Here is a 22,664-nt window from a genome sequence, read left to right on the forward strand (position 1 = left end):
CCAGTCTTCTATACCGGGCAGTTAACTCTCTAGCAATCAATTAACTCTTAGGCGCCTGTTTCATGCGCGTCTTTTTTGGCTGTTGAATTTTTCAGTGTATCTTGTTCAAGTGAAAATTTAAACACATCTCAAAAAGACAACTGCAATAGATACGACGAAAGAAATAGGTTAGATATACCTTTTATGACGTACGACGTCATCGACCTCTGAACGCTCTGAACAGGACAGTTGTATTTAGCCCTTTTATAAAAGAAAACCCTGTCCAAGAAAGCTGGGGCTGTGGCTCGAAGCCTACGCATTGTGTCTCTGTTTCTGTTGCGGTTGTTGAAAAAATTATAACTTCTAAAAAACATGCGCATAGTTTTGATATTGGTAACATTCACGTCGATAAGCAATCCTGGTAAGTGGTGGTAGGTTAGTGGATATGGAGCAACTTCCATTGCTCGTGTCGCGTATACTAGGACGAAATATGAGGTTTCTTCGTTACAACAAGGAATTTGTTATAAAGGAGAGGCATTGCTAATGAAAAAATATCAGTAAGATGCTCTGCTCCCTTTATTCTATTAACTGTTTTTAGCGTATACTCTGCAGGAATACGCGAGACAAGGTTTCCCTTGTCCCAGAGACGTAAGGTCTGGTAGGGTGCTGTCTTGGTCGGGGTTTACCTGTCGCACGAAATTGGACAGGCGGCGTTTCACAGCATCATGACTGTTGTAGTTTCAAGACACTCTAATACCTCTAAAACTGCCCCTCACATTGTAGGAACGGTGTTTTGCAACTGATATTTTCTTATCCTGTTTCAAGGAGATGCGAGGGCCTTCTGCCGGACAAAATGCAGACCAGATGAGGTAAGGTAACTATTTGATCCTTGCGTGTTATTGCTCTACTTTTGAGATTCCGGCGAGCGTTATGTGTAACTATCATTCTTCGACAGATCGTCATTTTTATGTTACTCTCAATTAAAAAACGTAATTTTCTGCTGTAAACAGAGAACAACAGAAGTGGAAGTATCATAACAGACCACCCAGAGGAGGCTGGGTGTAAGCGGAGTTTTAAACACAACACCACATTGTCTGCAGTGTTGTAAAACCGGCGTTGTAAAATCGATGATTACGAGCAGCACGTAGAAGAAAACGTTTTTTAATCAGGAGCAATGTGGCGCGGGATACTTTGAGTTGTGCTTTCACGGGTATGAACCGGGTATAAAATGGCTAAAAACTGAATTGCTAAATTTCTAAAGCGTTAATATTACTTGTATGCCCCATGTCAAAAAGCACAGCGGGGGTTTCAAATTGACCACCCGATCCACAAATACTAAAGTAGGCAGTAAATACAAGCAGCGTTGCATAAAATCACGCAAATAACGAAAGTAATCGTCGTTTTTCGCTGTCTGAGGAACGCTAAATTTTCTGTGTGTATTGGTGATCAAAGCGTCAGAACAAAACGTATATGGACTTGAGTGTGGTCTCTGTAGTTACCATGACTTTCACCTTAAGCTTACACTGACCACAAACTGATATACGAACACTACGCGCACACGTGCGTTGTTTTAAGTTAACGCCGATTCCAAACAGTTCATTATAATAACCGAAAAATGGCAGTCCGCCTATTTACACGACCAAAGCCGTTTCTTGCTGTCATAAAATTATCATTCCGCAGCAGCAACTAGGGATATATGGTATTGGTAATGCACGCGTCCACGTAGCCTCCGAAGCCGTCCGTTTGCATTATTCCCCTCTTGCTTTGCAATCGAGCTGCCAGAATATTTCACCTGATTACGTGGGAAGCCTGATAATATTATTTGCGCATGAACATATACAGCCTATTCACTAACTTCAAGCCAACATCTGCAAAGCAAGTCACACTACCACCGTATGTTTCCACCTTGTAGGTGTTGAACTACTTTATTTTAACAACAACCCAGTTGTCCTGAGTCGGTCCTTTTCATCCGTCTACTGAGGGTCATCCGTCACGCAGGGTACGAAAAGGCTCCTATACTCGCCTGCGGCCTCTTAGAAAACGGTTCCAATACCCACCGATAGACGCCGCAATAAAAGAGGCGGCTTCTTTTACCTCTCTCCAGGGAAGGATTCTGGAGGGCTGCCCTGGCCAGAGACATTTAGCTGCCGCTTTATTTGCCCGAATCGTAGAATTTGCGCGAGGACGGCTCCGCCGTTCTCCGGCCAGCGGCCTCTGAATTGCGTGCCGACACAAGAGAAGCACAAGGGCCGTTTCTACCGAAACACTGGGTGGAGCGGTTAATTTTTTTAAGGCTTTCTTCCTATGTTCAGTAAAAAAAATTAGTGATCTTACAATACGATGTGTTTATTTGCTCTTAAAAATCTCATGTGTATTTTGTGTTTCGTAGACTGAACCAGTTCTTGGCTGCCTTTATTCGTGTTCGGGACTCAGGCTTGGAAGATATTATGAGGGAACACCGTGTTATGTAAGTACCAAATTAACATTCTCCTTAATTAACGATAACATAAAAAACACGGAATCATAATCTACTAAACCCTATGATGTAGCCAAGTTTCAAGGATACTCAATTGTCAATATGATAGCTTCCTTAACAGTTCTGTAAAATACTGCACTTAAGCAACTACCGAAAACCATATAACTGGGCGATGTTCTATTGCAAAAAAGAAATGCCAAAAAAGGCAGTAAGTAATTGTTTCACAGCCGGCGCACATAAACCAACCAAAGCAACATACTTACAATTACTGCAGTCAGAGTTTACTCTGACTGCGATTTGGTGAACCCCAACAATCAAAGCGTTAAATCAAAAAAGGCTTTTTCGCTGCTCCAACCACGCAATATTGTCCAAAAGCAGCGTAAATTTTTAGTTAGATAGAGCAGGTCAATACTCCACTTTAGGAATGTAAACTATTGCCTCCTTTCAAAATCTGCAGAGAACGCGCCCCCTTTTTTATTGCAACGGTCGTCCGCGCAATATGTGAAAGCGCCAAGAAGTGGCACTGTCCGCTGACATAATCTTTTCATACTTTGTCGAGACGGCCGCAGCGAAACCTGGCATTAGCCTCGAAGCCGAACAGGCACCCTGCCATACGCCTGGCAGGGGCTGGCACGTTTTAGGTGCTGGTGAGAACTTTCGGGATAAAACAACTTCAGTGCCAATGTATATTGGAATTGTCTTGCTTGCGTGAAACTTAGCAGCGCAAAGCCTAAAATAAAACTCAGGCCGTACTAAGTTTCGGAAATTTATTCACGCCGTACGAATTTGTGTAAAGCGACATTCCGTCTAAAGTACACTGCCTTTCTGATTAGAAATTGACAGTAAAGTCCTATAAATACAGGGCCATATGCTTAGCCTCCGTTTCGGATGCATGTGTTTAAAATAGAAGACACCGGCCTGATCGACTTTTATTGAATCCCCTGCCCTACCATCTTAATAAGGCCGATATTTGGGTTTCAAAAACGTAACTGACTGATTTGTTTATAACCCACAACAAAATGGACCGACAATCTACAATACATAAATTTATTAACGCATGGACATGCACTCACAACAGCAAATACCTTTTATTTAGCTGCTGTGCACTAGCTTTCAGATAGTTCCTAATATTGTTGCGGATGTTTCGCTATCAAAGTGTCTAATAAAACAAGAATATTTTATTCCAGAAATTCCAATTAGTTATGATTCAAGTGTGTTCTCAGTTTTATAGTGATAGCCGCGTAGTAATTCGTAAATGACAACTGTCGTAACTGAGTGGTGGTAACTAATTGATGGCGAGCCATCAAGAGGTCGGTATGAATGTACATTTTGGGGTACGATTATGGGGGACTACTGGACGTATTCGAAGTATTGATTTCACCTTTAGTGTAAAATGGAAACAAAATATAAGTACGGCTAATGGTGTATAAATAACAGCGCCTGTTCCTGTCGGTATTTTTTTTCTCCAAAGCCCACCTATCATGCAATTTGCGCATGAAGCTTTTAGAAGCTTTTTTAGACCATCTCACAAACTAATATTTGAAACACATTGGAGCTACTAAACTAATTTACCTCTAACGTTAACGAGAAGCAAAGGAGTTCCCACAGCCCCGCGTTTAAAAGAACTTCTACACCTCTCAACGTTAAACTGTTACGCCCTCTGTTACGCGCTATTCTTCCGCTCACTTGCATTTGGCTGCACCTGATGTACAATAAAGTTTTCTTGTGTTATGCGGAAACTCTCCCACTTCTTGTTGTCCCCACTGTTGCGGCAAACGTGAAGTAAGCGAATTGGGCCGGAAACCTGATTTTAACTTCCTTCGCTTGGTTAGGGCAGACGATACGAGAAACAGTTTGTGAAGGTATTTCCAGAAAACGAAACACAAGGCATTTGATTCGTTGAGTAGATGTACGCTGTGGCACCCAGCAAACCGCTTTGCTGGATGATCCTCACAACTCAGTTCACGAAACTGACTTCCACAAAAGCAGCACGTAATCAGCCATCAAACATGCCGAGCAGGTGAACCGGAAGCAAGCATGGGCCCACTTGCTTTATTAGGGGACGTCATATTGTCGCAAATGAGTCATCGGCAGTATACTGCTTAGATGTGGAGATTATACTGTCTAATTAAAAAAATATGTTGCTTCAAGTTTTACCCGCGTGACGCAGTTATGTTTTATGGGTTGCACCGACCAATTTAGAACTTCACCAGCATCGTATGATGAAGCGACGGCGAAAAGAGCACGACTATCGTCTGCTCCCACTCTCATACCAGCGACGCCCGCTTCAGGGGCTGGATGTTGAAGCGGCTGCCGCGAGAGGCGCTGGAAATGACCGCCGTGAAAAGCGTGGGCCTGGAGAGGACTGGGCAACACATCTTTGGCACCTTGTAAAAGAATCACTGGTGCATCTAATAGAATTTGTAACTCGTTGGTGGGCTTCAGCGAAAGTAAAACAGAAATGAAATTGCCGCCAGGTATTACACAAACAACCCCACCTAGGGGCACTATAATTGTGCCTTTTTCTTGCATTCTACTTAAAGAATATCAACAATATAACTCTTGCTTGTAGGGCAAACCAACGTTACGGATACTAAACCAGCTGTACTTTCTAAACAATTGTGTAGAATTGGCATAGTATGACATGTTGAAGTTTCATGAATCGCAGGTCGTTGGAAAATGCTTGGGTTAGGGTCCCCAATTTTTATTAAGCGTTCGTGCAGCCCTCCCTGCGGGGTTATGAGAAACTGTGGGGATACCTTATTTGCTAAAATGGCAACAGCAAAAGGTGGTTACTCTGCCGAGCAGGTGCGTAACGTTTGCAATAATGTTGGAGGCGGGAGCGCCAGTGGTGCGATAAGCTGGCACTTATTCGCAGTCGCTTCTGAGTTGCAGCGATGGGAGTACCTTAGGTTGCGGCCGGTCAGCGAAGGAGCAAGGTGTTTATTGTTCGGTTGTCGAACCTGATAGGTGATATGAATGAAGCGCCACCAAATACAAGGATAACACTGCAAGGTACTACAATCTCCGCAGCTACCTGGAGCTCAATGTAATTTTTGTACCAAGTAGTTTTTGGGCGCAAGGCTTATGGGCCTCAGGAGATGAATAACCTGTGAAAAACGTGTTGTGAGCAATGTATGCTCTAATATAACACGTCTCTGCGTCAAACCAACGCGTCAAATAGAACGGTTCCAAAAAAACAAAGCTAAAAAAATCCTGCAGAAATTCGGATAATTGTCTAGTAATGCGTAGCATTCTTATGCCCCTTGTCGAAAGTGTGATTTCTGGACAGCCAAATATGGCTACGAGTAGCGTAATACGTTGGATTATTTTATTGTTTTTAAGTTTACTGTTGTTTCCCTATGCGAATGATGTCAATTTATTTATTTATTTATAGCCATGAAGTGCCATACTTCGCTAATTGTAATATTTCCAAAGATCCAAGGCTAACTGCAAAGTTGGTCCATTTACGCTAATTTTTATTTGAATTGTATTTCAATTTTTATTTCTATTTGTATTGTAATTTTCTATTTCTATTTGGGTGGATGGAAGTCCATGAGCAGCTTTACACGTTTGACGAAGGCGGGTGTCCACTTTATTAACTGCAGGAAGTTTGAGGAGCACGCATGGGGAGGCGTAGGCGATTCTGCTTACCAGAAGCACTTATACGAGGCGTCTGGCACAAGGTTCCATAAAGCAGGGACACCTATGAGCCACTCGGTGTACTACATGGTGGAGTTATGTATTGGTACGATACAGAAGAAGGACAGTGCGAGCACCCGAATCGTCCTTGGAATCGTGAGGATTGAGTGAGTTACATAGTTTCTTAAAAACGAGAGGGCTTGAAGCCATGCGGCGGAGTAGGGCGGGGGGAAAGGAAGGAGAAAGGGAGCCGTCAAAATACACACAATGTACACTGTTCCATTCTTGGGGACCTATTCATAAAAGGCGCAGTTCTGTTTGTCCGTGGCATAAAAATGCACAGTTCAAACTGCATAAAATGAGCGTAGATAGGTATGATAACTCTTGGAGGGTCGGTCACAGTGCTACACCAAAAAGACAGTTTTCAAGGGCGTATTTTGTGCTTACTTCTTGAGGTGCGGGGTCGTAACGGACAGGACTAATATGCACCAGTTCCCTCGCAGATGCAGGAACTGCATTTAAAAGCTGATGGCGGTTACGGGCAAATAGAGGAAAAGGCCAAATTACGTGGAAGAGATTTGGTTTGTTTCACAAGAGACCTAGGTTCCAATCTCATGTTGGCAAAGTGTATTCCTAATGCGTTATGGCGAATCTGTGGCACATGAAGCGTTGCAGATGGGTTATCTTGTTGTGTCAAAAAATAAAAGTATTCGCATTTAATAACGATCACGAGCTCTTTATGGTGCATCGCAACAATCCCAAGGGAAGTCATCTTTCTACCCCGTGTCTTTCGGGGTGGTCGGATTGACTCGCGCCGTGTCTCCGCATGAAAAGTGGTTTCACCTCGACTGTAGCGCTAGTTACTGTTTCGCCTAAGCGCGGTAAAGAATGAAGATGGAACACGAGCGAAGCTAGGAATAAGCACACTCCGAGTAAAAGCGTAAAGCTTGCGCCTTCGGGCCATGTAGGCAGACTCCAGTGTCCCCCCAAAATTGTTGAAATGGTGCTGGTTGATAATATTAGACCTCGAAGTAGGACGTCAGGCCTGTCGTTCCTTCTTTAGGCCAAGCAGAACAAAACCTTCAGCTCCATGACGTGCTGTTCAGTCATACTTACTCTGGCGAAAGCCTTAAGTTCGTAATTTTGCGAAAAGAAACGTCGTTGTTGTTGCTGTTGTTGGCCTATCAACAAAATCACCTTCAACATATTGTACAAATAAAAACACTCGAACCCATGGGGTTTGAACCTGGGTCTCCACAGCAACAGCTCAATGCTCTGCCATGGCGCTACATGTTTTTGTGCTTTCTTAGTATTTTAACTAAATATAGATTAACATATATACAACAAATATTTACAAATCAGGGCGCTAAATATAGAAGTCAAACTAGGTAATCTTGAATTCGGTGAACAAATAAGCAACTCCTGCTAGTAAGGGGGCAAGACACACCAGTCAAAAACCGGTTTTTTTTTCTTTACTGCGTAGAAAACTGCCCTTAATACAGCCTACAAAAGTTATCAGTCATCCAAGAAGATGCACATCACTGCCGCTAAAATAAGCCGTCCGTTAAAACTCTGGCAAGCAGACGCACGCGTCCAACAGATGCAGCCATTCTGGTGGGTCACTTTGCGCCGCATAAATGCTCCGCACCAACGCAGCTTGCTCCAGAAAAATGGACTTCGTTGGGCGAGGGGGTTCCGCGTGCCTGTCCGTCATGCGGCACTTCCACAAGCTATACAATCCGATCACAACAAATATATCATAGGGCACTCCAGTAACATCTCTAAAAGGCAAGAACCGAATTGTATAAGGGGTAATGTACGTGTCCTTTTTAAGAGTTTGTTGCAACACATCCCAGAAAAACACCGCATCCCGACACAAAACAAAACAATGATCAATGGTTTCAGGTTGATTGCATAAACGGCAATTGTCAGACCAAGGAATAGACATCTTTTTCTCGCGCAACCATGTTTTCACTGGGTGTGTTGATGTATGCAGCCTAAAGAAGAACGTACCCGGTTTTTGACTGAAAATGCAAAAACGTTTTTCAGTCAAAAACCGGGTACCAATCAGGTCTGCAATCATTTCGGTCATAGCAGCAGGCTGGCAGCGATGGGAAGAAACGTTGTATAGCCGGGAACGATAGCCGGGTATAGCCGGGAACGAAGCCGCGGATCGAATGGCCGCTGCTGCTACACTCTCGAATGCAGTAGACATAACCACATTACCCTACACCGACGTGAAGCCACACATCAAGCAACAACTTCGCAAAACATGGCAAACACATTGGAGTGAACAAACAGACAACAAGTTACACGTAATAAAACCACACTTGGGACCGTACACCTCCGATACACGCAACAGATACATAGAAGTCGCCTTGGCTAGATTACGGATAGGGCACACGCACGCAACGCACTCGCACCTGCTCACTGGATCTCCAAGACCTCTGTGCAGCAGGTGCGGAGAGGCCCTATCCGTGGTCCACATCCTCATACAATGTAAGACACTCGACATTACACGACGAAAACACTTCCCACAACTACACACACGACATATTCCACCACACCCGTCATACTTCTTAGGAGACGATGCCATGTTTTCTGTTCAGCGCACCTGTGAGTTCCTATCAGAAGTTCACTTTTTACAACTCATCTCATACCACCCATAGTTTTACCCCTGGTCCTATACACCAACCACCTTATTTATTCCTAAACCATTCTTGCTCTTCACCCTGGCCCTTTACACCAGCCGTACTCATAGTTTTTTTAACTGATTTTATTTCGTGTTCTCTCCTCATCAAATGACTGTGTTTGGCGCTCTTTGCCCGTGTCGGCCTTGCGCCAATAAAATCAAATCATTATCAAACTCATTAGGGTTTTTTCGGGTTTTAGGGCAGCGCTGTTACCACTAGTCACTGCGCCATGGTATGTGAATTGTAATAAATTCTCTTTTCACACGCCCCGAGGGCGAGGCGCGGGCAGTGCACGGCGTTCGCGTTGACCCCAGCCACTAGCCGAAAATGGGGCAAATGGGGCATGGTAATTGCATGAATCCGGTTCAACGCAAGAGAGGGAGCCACTGCCTCAGCAAGCGCGGGATTGCTTCTCTGAACGGCGCTTCTTCGCGCCCAAACAGCGCGCGCTGTGCGGCAACGGAGCGACTTACAATGTTTGAATACATTGATTTACTGCATGCTTCGACCATTCCCAGGTTTCGCATTAGTGCAGATGTCCTGCGGATTTAAAGACGATAGTCTCTCTTGGGCTACTTAAAAGCAGAAATTTTGGTCTGTCTGTCTGTCTGTCTGTCTGTCTGTCTGTCTGTCTGTCTGTCTGTCTGTCTGTCTGTCTGTCTGTGACTTAATTCAGCCACCCGGCCAAAGTGAAACTGAATCTTCGCAATTATCTAGCATACCCACAGCCAAATCTAAACGTGTAAGTCTGGTGGCAATCTTCATACTTGTCAACATTGTTGAACGAGGAGAAGACATTACGCAAATATAAGGCAGAAAATCAATACATGAGTGATATTTGTAGTGTTCGTTTAATAAAAAATTCAAGAATGCTCGGTTCTTACAATAGCAAATAAAGCTTTACACCAACTGCAGAAAAAGGTCGCCTGCTATTGCTCGCGCTACCTGGCGGCATTTTAAGAAAAAATTACACCATCTTCCCGTGGGGAACCCTGATGAGGATGCGAAGCATCGTGGCGGTTCCGTGTGGTTCCATTGTGTTGCCGTTATGTTGAGTGATCTGGTTTTTACTAGCGCCAGAGGGAATTCCGCGTCCGGGTCCACACCGGTGGCAAGGGCACGCAAGTGCTGTTGTGTTACGGTGAGTAGGCGGTGGTTCTCGAGGAGCCGAAACTCGTCCATCATGGAGTTGTCGATGTTGTCTCTGTGGTAGAATCGGTAGTCTCCGTCAGCTTTGGTGAGGTAAAGGTTGTTGACATTGGTGCACCGGCTGAGAGCAATGTACACGCCCTCCTCTTCGCAGCTTTGTCTTCTCGTTCTTCTTCTTCGGCGGTTCCCCTACGGGAAGATGACGACGATGGTTGAACGCGAACCTATCTCGTGATGGATTCTTTGGTTGGTCAATCCCTAGGGCCATCCTGCCACAATCAGCATCAGAGGCGCTGCGGACGGGGCTGGTTGAGCTGCAAGGCGCGTGGCGCTTCCCGCCACAGCTTTCCCACGGGAAATTCAGCATCCCCCTCTAAAGTTTTCAGCTCGTCGTTTCCGTTGACGTTCAGCTTCGCGTGCCTTCGTTGTATCAGTAGCTTCTTGACGTAGTTTGAATGAGTCAAGGACATAAGGCACGTTCGTAGCACTTGCTCCTGTCCCGGATTTGTAGCGTAGTGGGAAGAGCACCGCGTACCTCCCGTTGCGGCCAGAGAGTCGTGGGATCGAAACCGGGCGCCGCTAACTATTTCTTTTTTTTATAGTGTAGTATCGCGGAGCTGTGGGTGTAAGGAGGAGAGTTGCGCATGCGCAGTGAGCGCGTGGACGGCGCCGCCATCAACGATGGAGGACCAGGCGAGCCTAAGAAATGCTCCGCATTTAAAATCAAACGTCAACAGCAACGAAAGGTTCCAATAGATTGGTTCCACGTTCCCCTTGGAACGCTCGTGGAGTATGGCAACGTGGGTCTATAAAAGCTGTAGTGTGGTGCCTCTTTTCCCGCGCGTCTCCGCCGTACAGCAGCGCTGGCATCGAGGCACCCGACTTGGAGTAGTGGAACGCGTTAAATTTAAATTGAGTTGAGCAAACCTCAAGCGTGTTATCTTGGGAGGAGCGAGACGTGTGAGGAACAACATGAGATGTTAGCGGGAAAGTTAAGGGAAGCATTTATTTGCCAGAGGCGCCAGTGGACTATCGTCTTTAGTCGTCATTTGCAACAAAAAGGGGCAGACATTCGGACAATTTTTTTTCCTTCAATACTCATTAGCAGACTTAGATTAAATGGGGAATTTTGTTGCGCATTGAGGTGAGGTTACCCCTTGAAGAAATTAACCGCAGAGTATGATGTTTGGCCCTACGACGGGCCGTCCGTTTCTCGTGCCTTCCATACTCTGTACTGCGTCAACCTTATAGCAAGCGAGTTATGAACCGACAACTGCGGGAGGTTGCCCCAATGCGGCTTCAACACGAGACTTCAGAAAATTTCTATAAAACCAGCTAAGATAAAAAAAAATGTGCCACCGTAGTGAAACTGAACGTTTGTCGACAGCATGATTACCATAAAACGAAGTCTCATCGCAGGGAGTACAAGGGCAAGAAACCATTCGTGACATTTATTTTAAATTGTTTTCTATATTTTGAATCAAGTAAAAATAATTGTCCAGAAATGATAGTCGAACATCAATACAGCGGTTTTGGTGTTTTTGCAGTTACAGGCAAACTAAAATAATTCAGCGAGAATACCAGTGCCAGTATGCAGACAGAAGGCAAAGCACGAGCATGTTATTACTAAAGTGGGTAGAACCTACTGAAAAAAAATTCAGGGAAGCTTGCACTCACGCGCTATACTTCAATGGCGAAGCGGTGGTAGGTGAGTATTGCCGGGCACATAGTTAAGTTTCAGTATAATTGTTTATTTGCATATGTGTGATTATATAGTAATCGCTTTCAATAGCATCGAAGGGTGGTCGCCTTCTTCGCAGCAAGGGGTGGATGCAAAGTTATTCTCAGCATTGTAGACTTCCACCAGCTCAGCTGGCGACGCTTGCACTAAGTCGCGCAAGGCTTGAATCATATCGAAGCAGCACAATTTCTTCATACGTGAGCACTGCAGGACACAACACCGAGCACAAGTACGTTTTAAATTGTTTTTTTACATGTTCCGTCATTTCTTTGCACTGTGACAGTACTATTCATTGTCATATGCATCGATATCGTCGTGTTCCCCATGCCAAAGATTACATGCGCAGTAGCGCATGACGACAACGCTGGATGTTCTTTTTCTTTTTTTTTTGGTAAGCCTGCTGCCCGAGCTAGGGACTCGCGGGCGCCACAGGGCACGGGCTCACGAGTGCTCAGCATTTTCTCGCTCCTCCTGATTTGTACCAGTTCTTTTGCCAAAGCCACTGCGGGTGCCAGTAATGCTCGGCGGTGACCGCGAGGAATGCGCTCAGAAGCGCTCCGCATTTTCTAGGTAGCTTTTACTGGAACGGCGAGCTTAGTGTTTCTACAACAGCCCCGTCGTCAAAAATTCCTCCGGGCCCTTCCGTATGGCACGCGCGTTAAGGGAGGCCTGTCAATACTACCAGCGACTTCTTAACTAATACACCGCATCTCCGTCTCTTTGTTCCCTTTTGTATTTTTTTTATTTAGTGGCAAAATATGTCGCCAGTCTCGTTTACTACATTATCACTTTTGCATCTCTTTCTTAGTTTTCGTTTCTTCATCGTTCCGCTTGAACTTTAGAAGCTGGGTGAAACACGCCACCGTATCCCCAGATTCAGTCACACATGGCGGTGCTGCGCGTGCCATCTGCTCGTGCCACCAAATGCAAGGGTCAAGCGACACAAAATTTTCCGTAGCTGTTATATTTCCAATTTGTAATTTTGTGAAGCGGGCACATGCACCCCTCAAAGCAGCGATTACTCGCCTCACCGCGTGTAGGCAGTGGACATAAAAATGAACCATAGAGAGAGAGAGAGAGAGAAAGAAACCAAGTTTATTTTTTAGGGGAATGAATGCCTTGGAGAAAAAGAGGGACACGAATAGAGGGAATGATCGAACAGGTGTCTAGGTTCAAGTTCACGCTCGTTGGGCAAGTTTCGTGAGGGCGCCAATTACTAGAAAAGGTGGATATGATTTTGAAGTTCATGGTTCCGTGAAGATCGTATAGTAGTCACTATGTTTCGTAAAGAGACAGGCGCATTCGAGCAAGAACAAAGGCTTCCTTGAACGCGTTACACATGCGCTTCCTCGTCGGCAGGTGTATGGTGGCGAAGTTTACAGTGCCACTCAAATGATGCGGATTAGGGATGTATATATGATCACAACATGCGAAGCGTGGGTTGCGCAAGGTGGCTACGCACCATTTGCGTTCTCATGGGGGATATCTGTCGTGTTGGCATATAGTTTATTAGCGATTACTTCGGCGAGCGTTTCAGCGTCTTGAGTGGGTCTAGTATACCCATGGGGGGGTTTCTTGCAGCCTCTCGCGACTTCCTGCGTTGAATTATCTCACGCAAATTTCCCAGTCTGGTAGGAGTGGTCGTTGTGATGGGACAATGAAACGGGAGTGGGGCGCCGCTGCCACCGGTCTGGGATACAACGGTGCTAGCGCCCTCGGCTCGTATGGAAATGCAGCATGCATGCATATATGCTTGTTTGCTCGTTATAGCAAATATTTCGTGCTGACTATAACAACAACGGCAAGTCTTCGCAGATTGGAAAACGCAGGGGATTTGCCCTAGTAAAAGTTTTTTGGGTTCTATTTGAAGTTGAATTGAGCCCCTCGATAGTCAATACAGTCCAAAACTACGCGCAAAATTCTTTCCGTGAGGACGCCATTTTGGTATGTGGTATTCCGAAGTGGTAGTTTTCTTCTACACAGGCAAGGCATACTTGCGGTATACACGTGTTTTTGTGTTTTTTAACACATGTTCCTGCACTTTTTTCTATGCAAGAAACTTTTTATTCCGTGGCATTAGGATGAATCACTCCGAACGCGTAAGGGCAGTTTACTCAGAACCCTCAACAAAAAATTAAGACAACGTTAACATTTTCCAGTATTCAAAAATTAAAGGAAAATACTTGACCTATACCCTCCCAATAACCGACGTGCTTATAGCCGAATACGATTTAAAACATAAACTCTCCACACAGTCGAACCTGCGTACTGCGTGCCACCCACCTCTTTTGCCAAATCGAAATATTTAGAAATAGTTCTTGGAGAACATGAACTGCTCTTCAAACTCCTACTTGCAATACGGGCATGCTAATTGACAAAAAATTAGATTTAGGCTTGCTTTTGTACCTCATGAGTACTCATGCGACTTTGAGGCATGTACAATAAATAGAACTCTGAAATTTTTACGTCCCTTCATGTATTGGGCAAGTGGGCATTCCTTTCTTTTCGCCACTATTAGAACAACAGGGTTCGCTCCGAATGCAACTGCAAATAAAAACATCAAGGAGGCAAAATTTATAGACTCGCTATATACTAAGGATCTTCAAGAAGGATTGGCCGTTTTTTGTTATGTAGAAGAAAGCGCTGCCAAAAGAGGTTTGCGCTTCTCTAGAAAGCACGTAGAGGGGTGATGCTGAGCTTTTCCTCTGTGCAGCCACGTATTATTATGAGCAATATGAAAGGGAACACAGGAATGCATGGGAAAAAGCCACGAAACAGACTCGGAGCGATAGCGGGTGGCGCTGTGAAAAACAAAGTGGGAAACGAGGGCGCTCTTCCACCAACTGTTGGCACTCCCACCACGCTGGGATTTCTGCAAATAAGCAGCTTACTTCATTTCGCTGATAATATGGCATCATCCGACAGCCAACAAGCCGCACGGTGGGAATGAGAACAGTTGTTAGAACAGGGTACCCATTTCCACTTTGTTTCCGACGGCGGACGCTGCGTATCACACATACTTGGGTCTGAGGGTGTTTTCTACGCGTTCCTGTGTTCTCTTGTTCATTATAGTACTTCAGTATTGCGGTATGTGATAGGCTGACGACCACACATAAATCAAATGCGCATGTTGAACATTAGTGTCTTTATTTGTTGCACTTGTACGGATATTGATATTCATCATGTTTTTAATCGCAAATAAAGAAGTGATGAACTGTGGCAGTGGTTTCTGTAGAGAAAAATTGCAAAAAGAAGGGTGTCCTCAGAAAGAGGAATGCGTTAATAAGAATAAAAATCGGGCCAGTCTTTGAGAGCTTAGTTGTGAACGCGCGCACGTATAAAAAAACCGAAATTATTCCACGGAAATGAAGGTGATCTTTCGTTGAAAATTTCGTAAAGCAAAGATAGTCTTTGTACACATTTGCCAAGGAAATTCCCCCCTTTGCTTTCCTGCTCACCTCTCATGCTGTTCCTTTACCGTCGCGCTCATCCAATGGTAAACACACTAAAGGTTTGCTCAAGGCGATTTGAATTTGTCTCGTTCCACTGCTACAGGCCGAGTTCGTCGATGCCAGTGCTGCAATACGGCGGAGACGTGCGTGAATCGAGGCGGCCGACCACAAGGTTTATAGAACCGCATGGCCGTGCTCCACGTGCGTTACAAGCAGAACATGGAACCTAGCTTGTAGAACCTTTCGTTGCTGTTGGCGTATGATTGTTCATATGCCGCAAGGAGGTGGCGTGGACAACAGCAGGCGGCAGTTTTCTGCAGTAGATGTAGAATATCATTTGCTACCGAAAAACTAAGCACCCATTAATTTTTTAATAAATATACACTAAATATCCATTGTGTACTAATTTCTTGTCTGATATTTGCGTACTGTGTTGTTCTTGTTGAATAAAGTTGGCAAGTATGAACACACAAACCGGGCTTAGACGTTTACGTTGGCTGTGAGTATATAAGACCACTGCGGAATATCTATTTTACTTTAGCCGGGTGGCTGAATCCTGTCACACACAGACCGACAGACAGACCAAAATTTCTGGGTTTAAGTATCCCAACTAAGACTATCGTCTATAATAACTGTAGTGCGGGTCAGACTCGGATGATCCTCCTCACGCGGTGGCTGTGTAGACAGCGCCGGCGTCAGAGGCAGGCAAGAGACAAAGGCAACTGACGCCAGCCTCCAATGGGGCTTTTCTCCTAAAACCCTCCCCTAGCGCTCCTCGTCTTCTCGGTCATCGACTAGTCCCGCGTTGCTCGGGCGGCCGGAGTCGTTCGACTCCGCCGCTACCGCGGACGGTCGTCGGTCCAACCTGGAGGGAAAGACGCCGGGTCGCTACACCGCTGCCTCCCCGCCGAAGCGACTCCCAGCTCCCCGCTCCTCAGCGCGCCGGTGGCGCCATCTCGCCACGCACAAGCGAACCCCTAAATTCTTGCCGTCTTGTTGCGCAATCCCGCGCAAGCCGCGTGGTCCTCCGAGGGCTGCCGCATACCGAGTCGGGATCGCGGGCAGGCACAATTCCCACATAACAAATTGGGTTGAAAATGTACAGCACCGTCTTAATTGGTCTGTGAAGTTTCAAAGCAAGGAAATTGTGAGAGTAAGCGAACAGAAATTATCATGCGGTTCGTGCATATTGTGTGCCGTGGATGAGCACAAACAAAAATGTCAATTTTGAAAGCTCCAGAAGATATACTTTACTTTAGATTTTATGCATCCCTCTAAAGCCAAATATATAGGTACAGGCTCACCCGACACATAACCAAAAGAAATACACAGTAACAGTTTCTAGGTTTTTTTAAACGAACATCCGCATTTGTTTTTTCGCAATTGTTCTTTAATGACATTTCTGTATATTTAGATCTTTGGCCACATGGGAAAAGCATTCGGATGGACAGGAACCTGCAGTAAAACGTTCTGCGTTCAACGGACCTGGAAACCTGGTACTTCGGAAGATGAAATACACTGCTCTTGGTCCTGGACAACGCGTGCACAACGAACGCCACCGAAGATTTCTGGCCAAGGCAAGAGCACTGTAACAGTATTTTTAATACGTGTGGGCGTGTATATAAAACATTTCAGAAGTCCTTTCGTAGAAAAATGACGCTTTGTGACTAATATTCATACGAGAAGCACAAAATAGACCTGTCTTGTTCCTTTTACTGAAGGATATCACATTATATGCATTGCAAACAAATGCTTATAAAGCGAAAGGGCCGTAGAACGGGGATAGTCATTGCGGAGGAGTACCTGAACACTCTGAAAAGATTTCAGCTTACGTTCCTTCAATGAAGTACTGCTGACCAGACATCTGTATACAGTTGTGAAAAAACTTCAGCCATTAAAGTTCCTTTTTTTGCATCTGATGACCGTTAATATTAGGCGCGGCACTTTACTTTGCGCTTTGGACGACAGCGTCGGCTTTCTGCCATCACGAACACTCTCCTTGTGTCTTCGTTGGCACGTAAACGTCTACGAAAATATCTGAAAAGCACTGCAAAAAGTTGCGACTCCCTTGGCGGTACTCGAACACGAGACTGCCATCGCCACCGTGTACTGCTTCCCTGTAAAAATTATTCAGACGAAAAAGGAAAGCGAAGGGAGCCCACGGTAGAGATCGCCAAGGGATGAAACCTATTGATGGACGCACAGCAGGAGGGTCTCACTCTGGTGACTGATCCCTCTCACCCCTGTATGGTGGTTAACGGTGTACGCTGCGGCTCAACTGCCGACTTTGCCGTCATTAAGAACGTGCTGACTCCCCATTGGCTTCACACTAACAAATCTTGGCAAGCAATCACTTTATTGCAGCTACCGCTGAAAGGCCGGCACTCCCAAACACAACTGTTACAAGATCAGGATAAAAAACTGCGATTAGTTACCAGATAATACAAGAGCAGAGAACTGGAGTAGCAAAATTAAGGACATCGAGTCCTGAACTAATCACATGGACAAATGCATTTAAAAAACAACTAAAGCAATCTACATAGACACCGCACTCAAAGCGACAGACAGCAGGCTCCTGCACATGTGAAAGGGGCGGAATGGCCTGTAGAGATGGCTCAGTAAGCCTAAACATAATCGTAGCCTGCAGAGAAGTATAGCTTTGTTAATTAAAGAAGTCTAAGGCTACGCGCATTCGCTCACCCGCCAGAACTGGCACAGCACGTGCGATGGCATCGAGCTGCAGATAGGTGTCACTAAAACTTGGAACATTCTGAAATACGTAATCGCTCCCGAAGCTGGCAAAGCTGCCGATAAAACAAACTCAGTAAGAGCATTCACACTTACCAGGGAACAAAACAGGAGTTGCTCAAACAAATTTAAGATAGATATATTGGATCTACCCAAAGGAGGCGCTGAAGTACACCGAAAAAAAGGCTAACCTTGACAGACTCGTTACGGTAGCCGAGGTTCGGGTGGCTTTGGACGGTATCCGTATTAGGTCTACTCCCGGCTCCGACGGTGTATCGAACAAAGTTTAAGAAATTTAAACGATGATTCTGTAGAAGGCGTGACGAAGACTAATAATGTATGCTGGGAAATGGGCAGCATCTCGCAGCAGTGAAAGACTGCGCAATCGGTCATGATCCTAAAGCGCACACAGCAATAACAATTGGAAATCTTGAGACCCATCTCTCTCAACTTGTGCATGGGCAGCAGCGCTAGTACTTGGGATTCTGAGCTGTATCCTTGAGGCCGCTTAATATTTTATAAATTTATGCCGCTAAAAAAATATACTTTTATGCTGAAATCGCTTACTTCAGATGTTTATTTTATGACCTACGGGGCAGCTTATGTGTTAATGTCTTGTACTGTATACCGCGTTGCAATAAATACAACGGCGGAGTGTTACACCGGAGTGTACGGAAAATTAGCCTGCAGTTAGGAAGTCCTATGTTTAAATAACGTGTGAACTTCGCAGCGGTGCCTCCTATGTTCATATTGAAGGGCGGTCGTAAGACGGCTTTACCATTTTGTACCACTAACGATGATTGATTCTTCAATGGCATGCCTAAAGGAGTATACAAGGCTGAAATATTTTACTGACAGTTTGTGCTAAAAGGACCGCGAAAAAGCACAGGTAATACCGCATCCTAGCCATCTTTTATTGCCGTACTAGTTCACGTAAAATTCGGATCCCAATGGCCTGGCGCTCTCTTTGGTTATGCAGGAGGAGGGTTCTCTCGCATTGGTGGGCGGTTCGCTATATGGTTATGTGCAGTGACCTACGTGCAAATAATGTTTGGAAGAGTGACGCAGTCTGCGTTGATTTAAAAGACATTTTCGTGTTTTTTTTTGCGAAATAAACCCTTCAATGTACTAAAAACATCTTTGGCAAAGTCTGTACCATGATAGTGGTTCCTTAAATAGGCTAGGTGAAGTTCTTTCTAACCGGTTTTTGAGACTTCTTAAATTGACAACTTCTATGAATATTTGCGAGGTGAGGAAAATTTACACCACGAATGTCTACCATAACACGCGCATCTAACACTTCGAAAACGTCCAATATTCAGCATTTCCAACAGTAATTAGGACGGGTTGAAAGTTCCAATTTAAGAATTCCTGCACAAACGCTCTTCCCTAAATTTGCAAAAGGTGGCATGAAATTCAACGTTGCAGATATTGATCGGAGTATTTTTCATTGTATAGAGAGCACGTCTGTTCTCCAAAAAAATTCGCCCCCTAGCTACCATGGAAGAAGAAGCAGTTAACAAGTATGCTATTTCAACATCTGAACTTATGCAAGTTCCCAAGGAATGAGGTATATTTTGCCCATTTCTGTATAAAACGTACCGTTTTCGTGAGCAGCGATTTTTTTTTCTGACAAAAAATACATGACCATGTAATGTACTGTTTTGTTTTACGAACAGAAAAACGATTGAACCTCTGAATGTATCTTTTACATTTAAGGGATTGTAATTTTTGTTTTTTTATACTACCAGATACTACACCTCCCACGACAGTCTCCGTTGACAAGACTTCGTCGACAAGTGGAGCTCACAAAGCAACGATCGCCACAGTGGAAGCCACAAACGGTACTTCCAGTACGGATGGAAGATCTCACGCCACTTCTTCATCCATAAGTGAAGTTCATGTTCCAACCACGACGGCCCCAGGAGGCACTAAGCCTAACTACAGTACCCAGACGCCTGGTGCCACCCAATCATCACCGACAAATCAAGTTGCAAATGTAACCACTGAAACAGAAGCAGTCACTGATGACAGTGCAGGTACCTCAGTGCCAGTTTCAGTCGTATCCTTGCTGACAAATATAGTTGGCAATGCAGTTACCGCAAGTCATAACCAAAGTAAACCTCAAGTGTTCCCCCCGAACAACACGCTGTCAGAAACTAAATCTGGAAATCTCGCTCCAACAGAAAACCAAAGTAAACCTAATGCAAGCATTCCGGCGTCTACTCCCGACGACACATCTTTGATCACGGATGCTGAAACGGAAACTACCACCTCTGAAGAATTCACTGAAAATAGGGAAACTACTATCAGGACATATCCTCCCCGGCCAGACTGGCTGAAATGGCGGTTTACAACTACCACCACGAAACAAGCAACAACTGAAGGCAATTCGAGTACCGAGCCGTCGGTTACTTCTACGGCTCCTACGACCTCGGATGGAAGCAGTCATGCGGTACCAGTGGAAGGTAACAAAGCGTCGCAAAGTATAGGACATACAGATTCCGGGGCAACTGCGACCAATGAATCCGCCGAGTACAAAGATAGTGGTGCCACTGAGGCCACAACTGCGATCGTTTCCTCGGCCACAGCTTGCTAACTATGGATGATAAGAACGACGCGGTGGGGGATGCTTATCTAATAAAAACATTACCGGGTGCAACATTAAAGGCGGGAGCACGACGCACTAATGTTAAGATATCTGAAAAACTGCCTTACAGGGAATGTTTACTACTTGCAGTGCTGGCCTGTTTTTTAGGGGTTTCTCTTGGCACAAACCTTCATGAAGCTGCAGATCTGGTGACCACCTTCACGGCAAAACAAAATACTGGATCCCTTACCTTGGCTGTAGTACAAATTTCACGTGCGAATAAATTGACAGCATAATTCGGTGAATCGAAAGGCAGCCTCGGGTGGCAGCTGTGATCTTACCGTTTATGGTAAAGCGATTTTGCACATGAAGAGCAATAAGTTGAATAATTTTGTATAAACGTGCTTTATAAGCACGTTAGAAAGGTAAAAAACCAGGTTCTTCTGCAGGTGGTGACGACAACTGTTCGATCGTAAGGTACGCCTGAGTGGAGGTCAAAAAAAAATTGGCCGCATATCTGCTCCTTTCGTTGAAATGTTCGTCAAAAGACGATAGTCCTTGTAGAAATTTGCAAAGGAAATACCCCCTTTGCTTTCCCGCTCACCTCTCGTGCTGTTACAGTTCCGTCGCGCTCATCCCAAGGTAAACACACTAAGGTTTGCTCAAGGCGATTTGAATTTACCGCGTTCCACTGGTACAGGCCGGGTTCCTCGATGCCAGCGCTGCAGTACGGCGGAGACGCGCGTGAATTGAGGCGGCCGACTTTAAGGTTTATAGAACCAAGTTGCCGTGCTCCACGTGCGTTCCAATCAGAACGTTGCACTTAGGTAGTGGAACCTTTCGTTGCTGTTGCCGCGTGATTTCTCATATGCCACCAGGAGGTGGCGCGGGCAACTGCAGGCGGCCGTTTTCTGCAATAGATGTAAAATATCATTTACTATCGAAAACCCAAGCATTCATGATTTTTTTAACAAACGATCCCTGTAAATATCCGTTGTATAGTAATTTCCTGTGTTATATTTGCGTAATGTGTTATCCTTGTTAAACAAATTTGACAAGTGTGAATATATAAAGCGGGCTTAGACGTTTACATTTGCTGTGAATATATAAGACTATTGCGCAGTATCCATTTTACTTTGGCCAGTTGGCTGAATCGAGTCATAGACAAAGAGACAGACAGACAGACAGACCAAAATTTAGGGTTTAAGTAGCCGAAGAAAGACTATCATCTCTAAAAACCCGGGCCATCTCCACTAAGAGTGAAACCTGGGGAGGGCCAAAGCATGCAGTGTATAAGGGTATTCTTGGCGCCCTGGTGTTTTTGCCAACGGAGATGAAACCATTGAGGGGGGGTAGAGGTATACAGCTTTGCAGTAAAGTCTCGTGTCTTTGAAGCACGAAGCTCTCTAGCGGGAGACGTGAACGAGTGCCCCTGTGTTTCTAGTACGCGTTAAAGGAGTACTGACACGAAATGTTTATGTTACGTTTTTTTCGCTGCTATGCGTGCCTACCAGCCCACTAATCATAGAATGACAGATTAGACGGTCGAGCGCAGCGTAAACATTCATTTACGGCGTCGTTTATTCGTGCCAGTTTCGGTTTCGACAAAATAACGCCGATCTGCCGCCATGACAGCATGTATCACATGGCGTCACCATTCTTGCCGTATCGCTGCCTCTCTGGAAGCGCGCGCGAGCACGCGCACGCGCGCGCCCAGACCGGCCAGGGTCTTCGCTGTCCCCACAGGCCCAGGCAGCATGACGTCAGTTCCAAACCATGACGTGTACACACGCCCGAGGAGCGCGCGCCAACTACAGCCTGCGCGTCGGCTTCGTCACGGGAGCCCCGACGTCGGCAGTTTGGGGCACGTAGCAGATGATGTCACGTCGGCCCGCTCTGGGCTTTCTCGTGCGGGCGAAGATTAAAATGGATTTTAAATATGTTTCGCTGAACGGTTGCTGTTGAAACTTGATGGGAGATATCTCCTGATAAAAAGGAAGCATTTTACATAGTTATCTCAGCTTTGAAATTTTGTGTCAGTACTCCTTTAAGAAGCGCTCTAGCGCCAAGCATAAACGAGTGAGGCTTTCGCCGACCAGAGCGGTAAAAGTGGGACAGAGACTTGAACGAAAAAACTGAAATAGATATTATGCCTGGCAAATACGCTACAAGCACGAGGACATGAAATGTTACC

General features: G+C 45.2%; 1 protein-coding gene across 1 annotated transcript; it reads left to right on the top strand.

Annotated features, from left to right (window-relative positions):
• The first annotated feature begins 275 nt into the window (after positions 1-275).
• LOC144144882 (uncharacterized) lies at positions 276-20,686 on the top strand. The gene is made up of 5 exons (XM_077676381.1): positions 276-400; positions 805-848; positions 2,369-2,446; positions 16,547-16,709; positions 19,632-20,686. Exons 2-5 carry the CDS (start codon positions 808-810, stop codon positions 19,770-19,772), a joined length of 423 nt encoding a protein of 140 aa, XP_077532507.1. The 5' UTR covers positions 276-400; positions 805-807; the 3' UTR covers positions 19,773-20,686.
• The last annotated feature ends 1,978 nt before the right edge of the window (positions 20,687-22,664 follow it).

Source organism: Haemaphysalis longicornis, unplaced genomic scaffold (genome assembly GCF_048455015.1).
Source record: "Haemaphysalis longicornis isolate Haplotype H1 unplaced genomic scaffold, Haemaphysalis longicornis Haplotype H1 scaffold_7, whole genome shotgun sequence".
NCBI classification, from domain to species: domain Eukaryota; kingdom Metazoa; phylum Arthropoda; class Arachnida; order Ixodida; family Ixodidae; genus Haemaphysalis; species Haemaphysalis longicornis.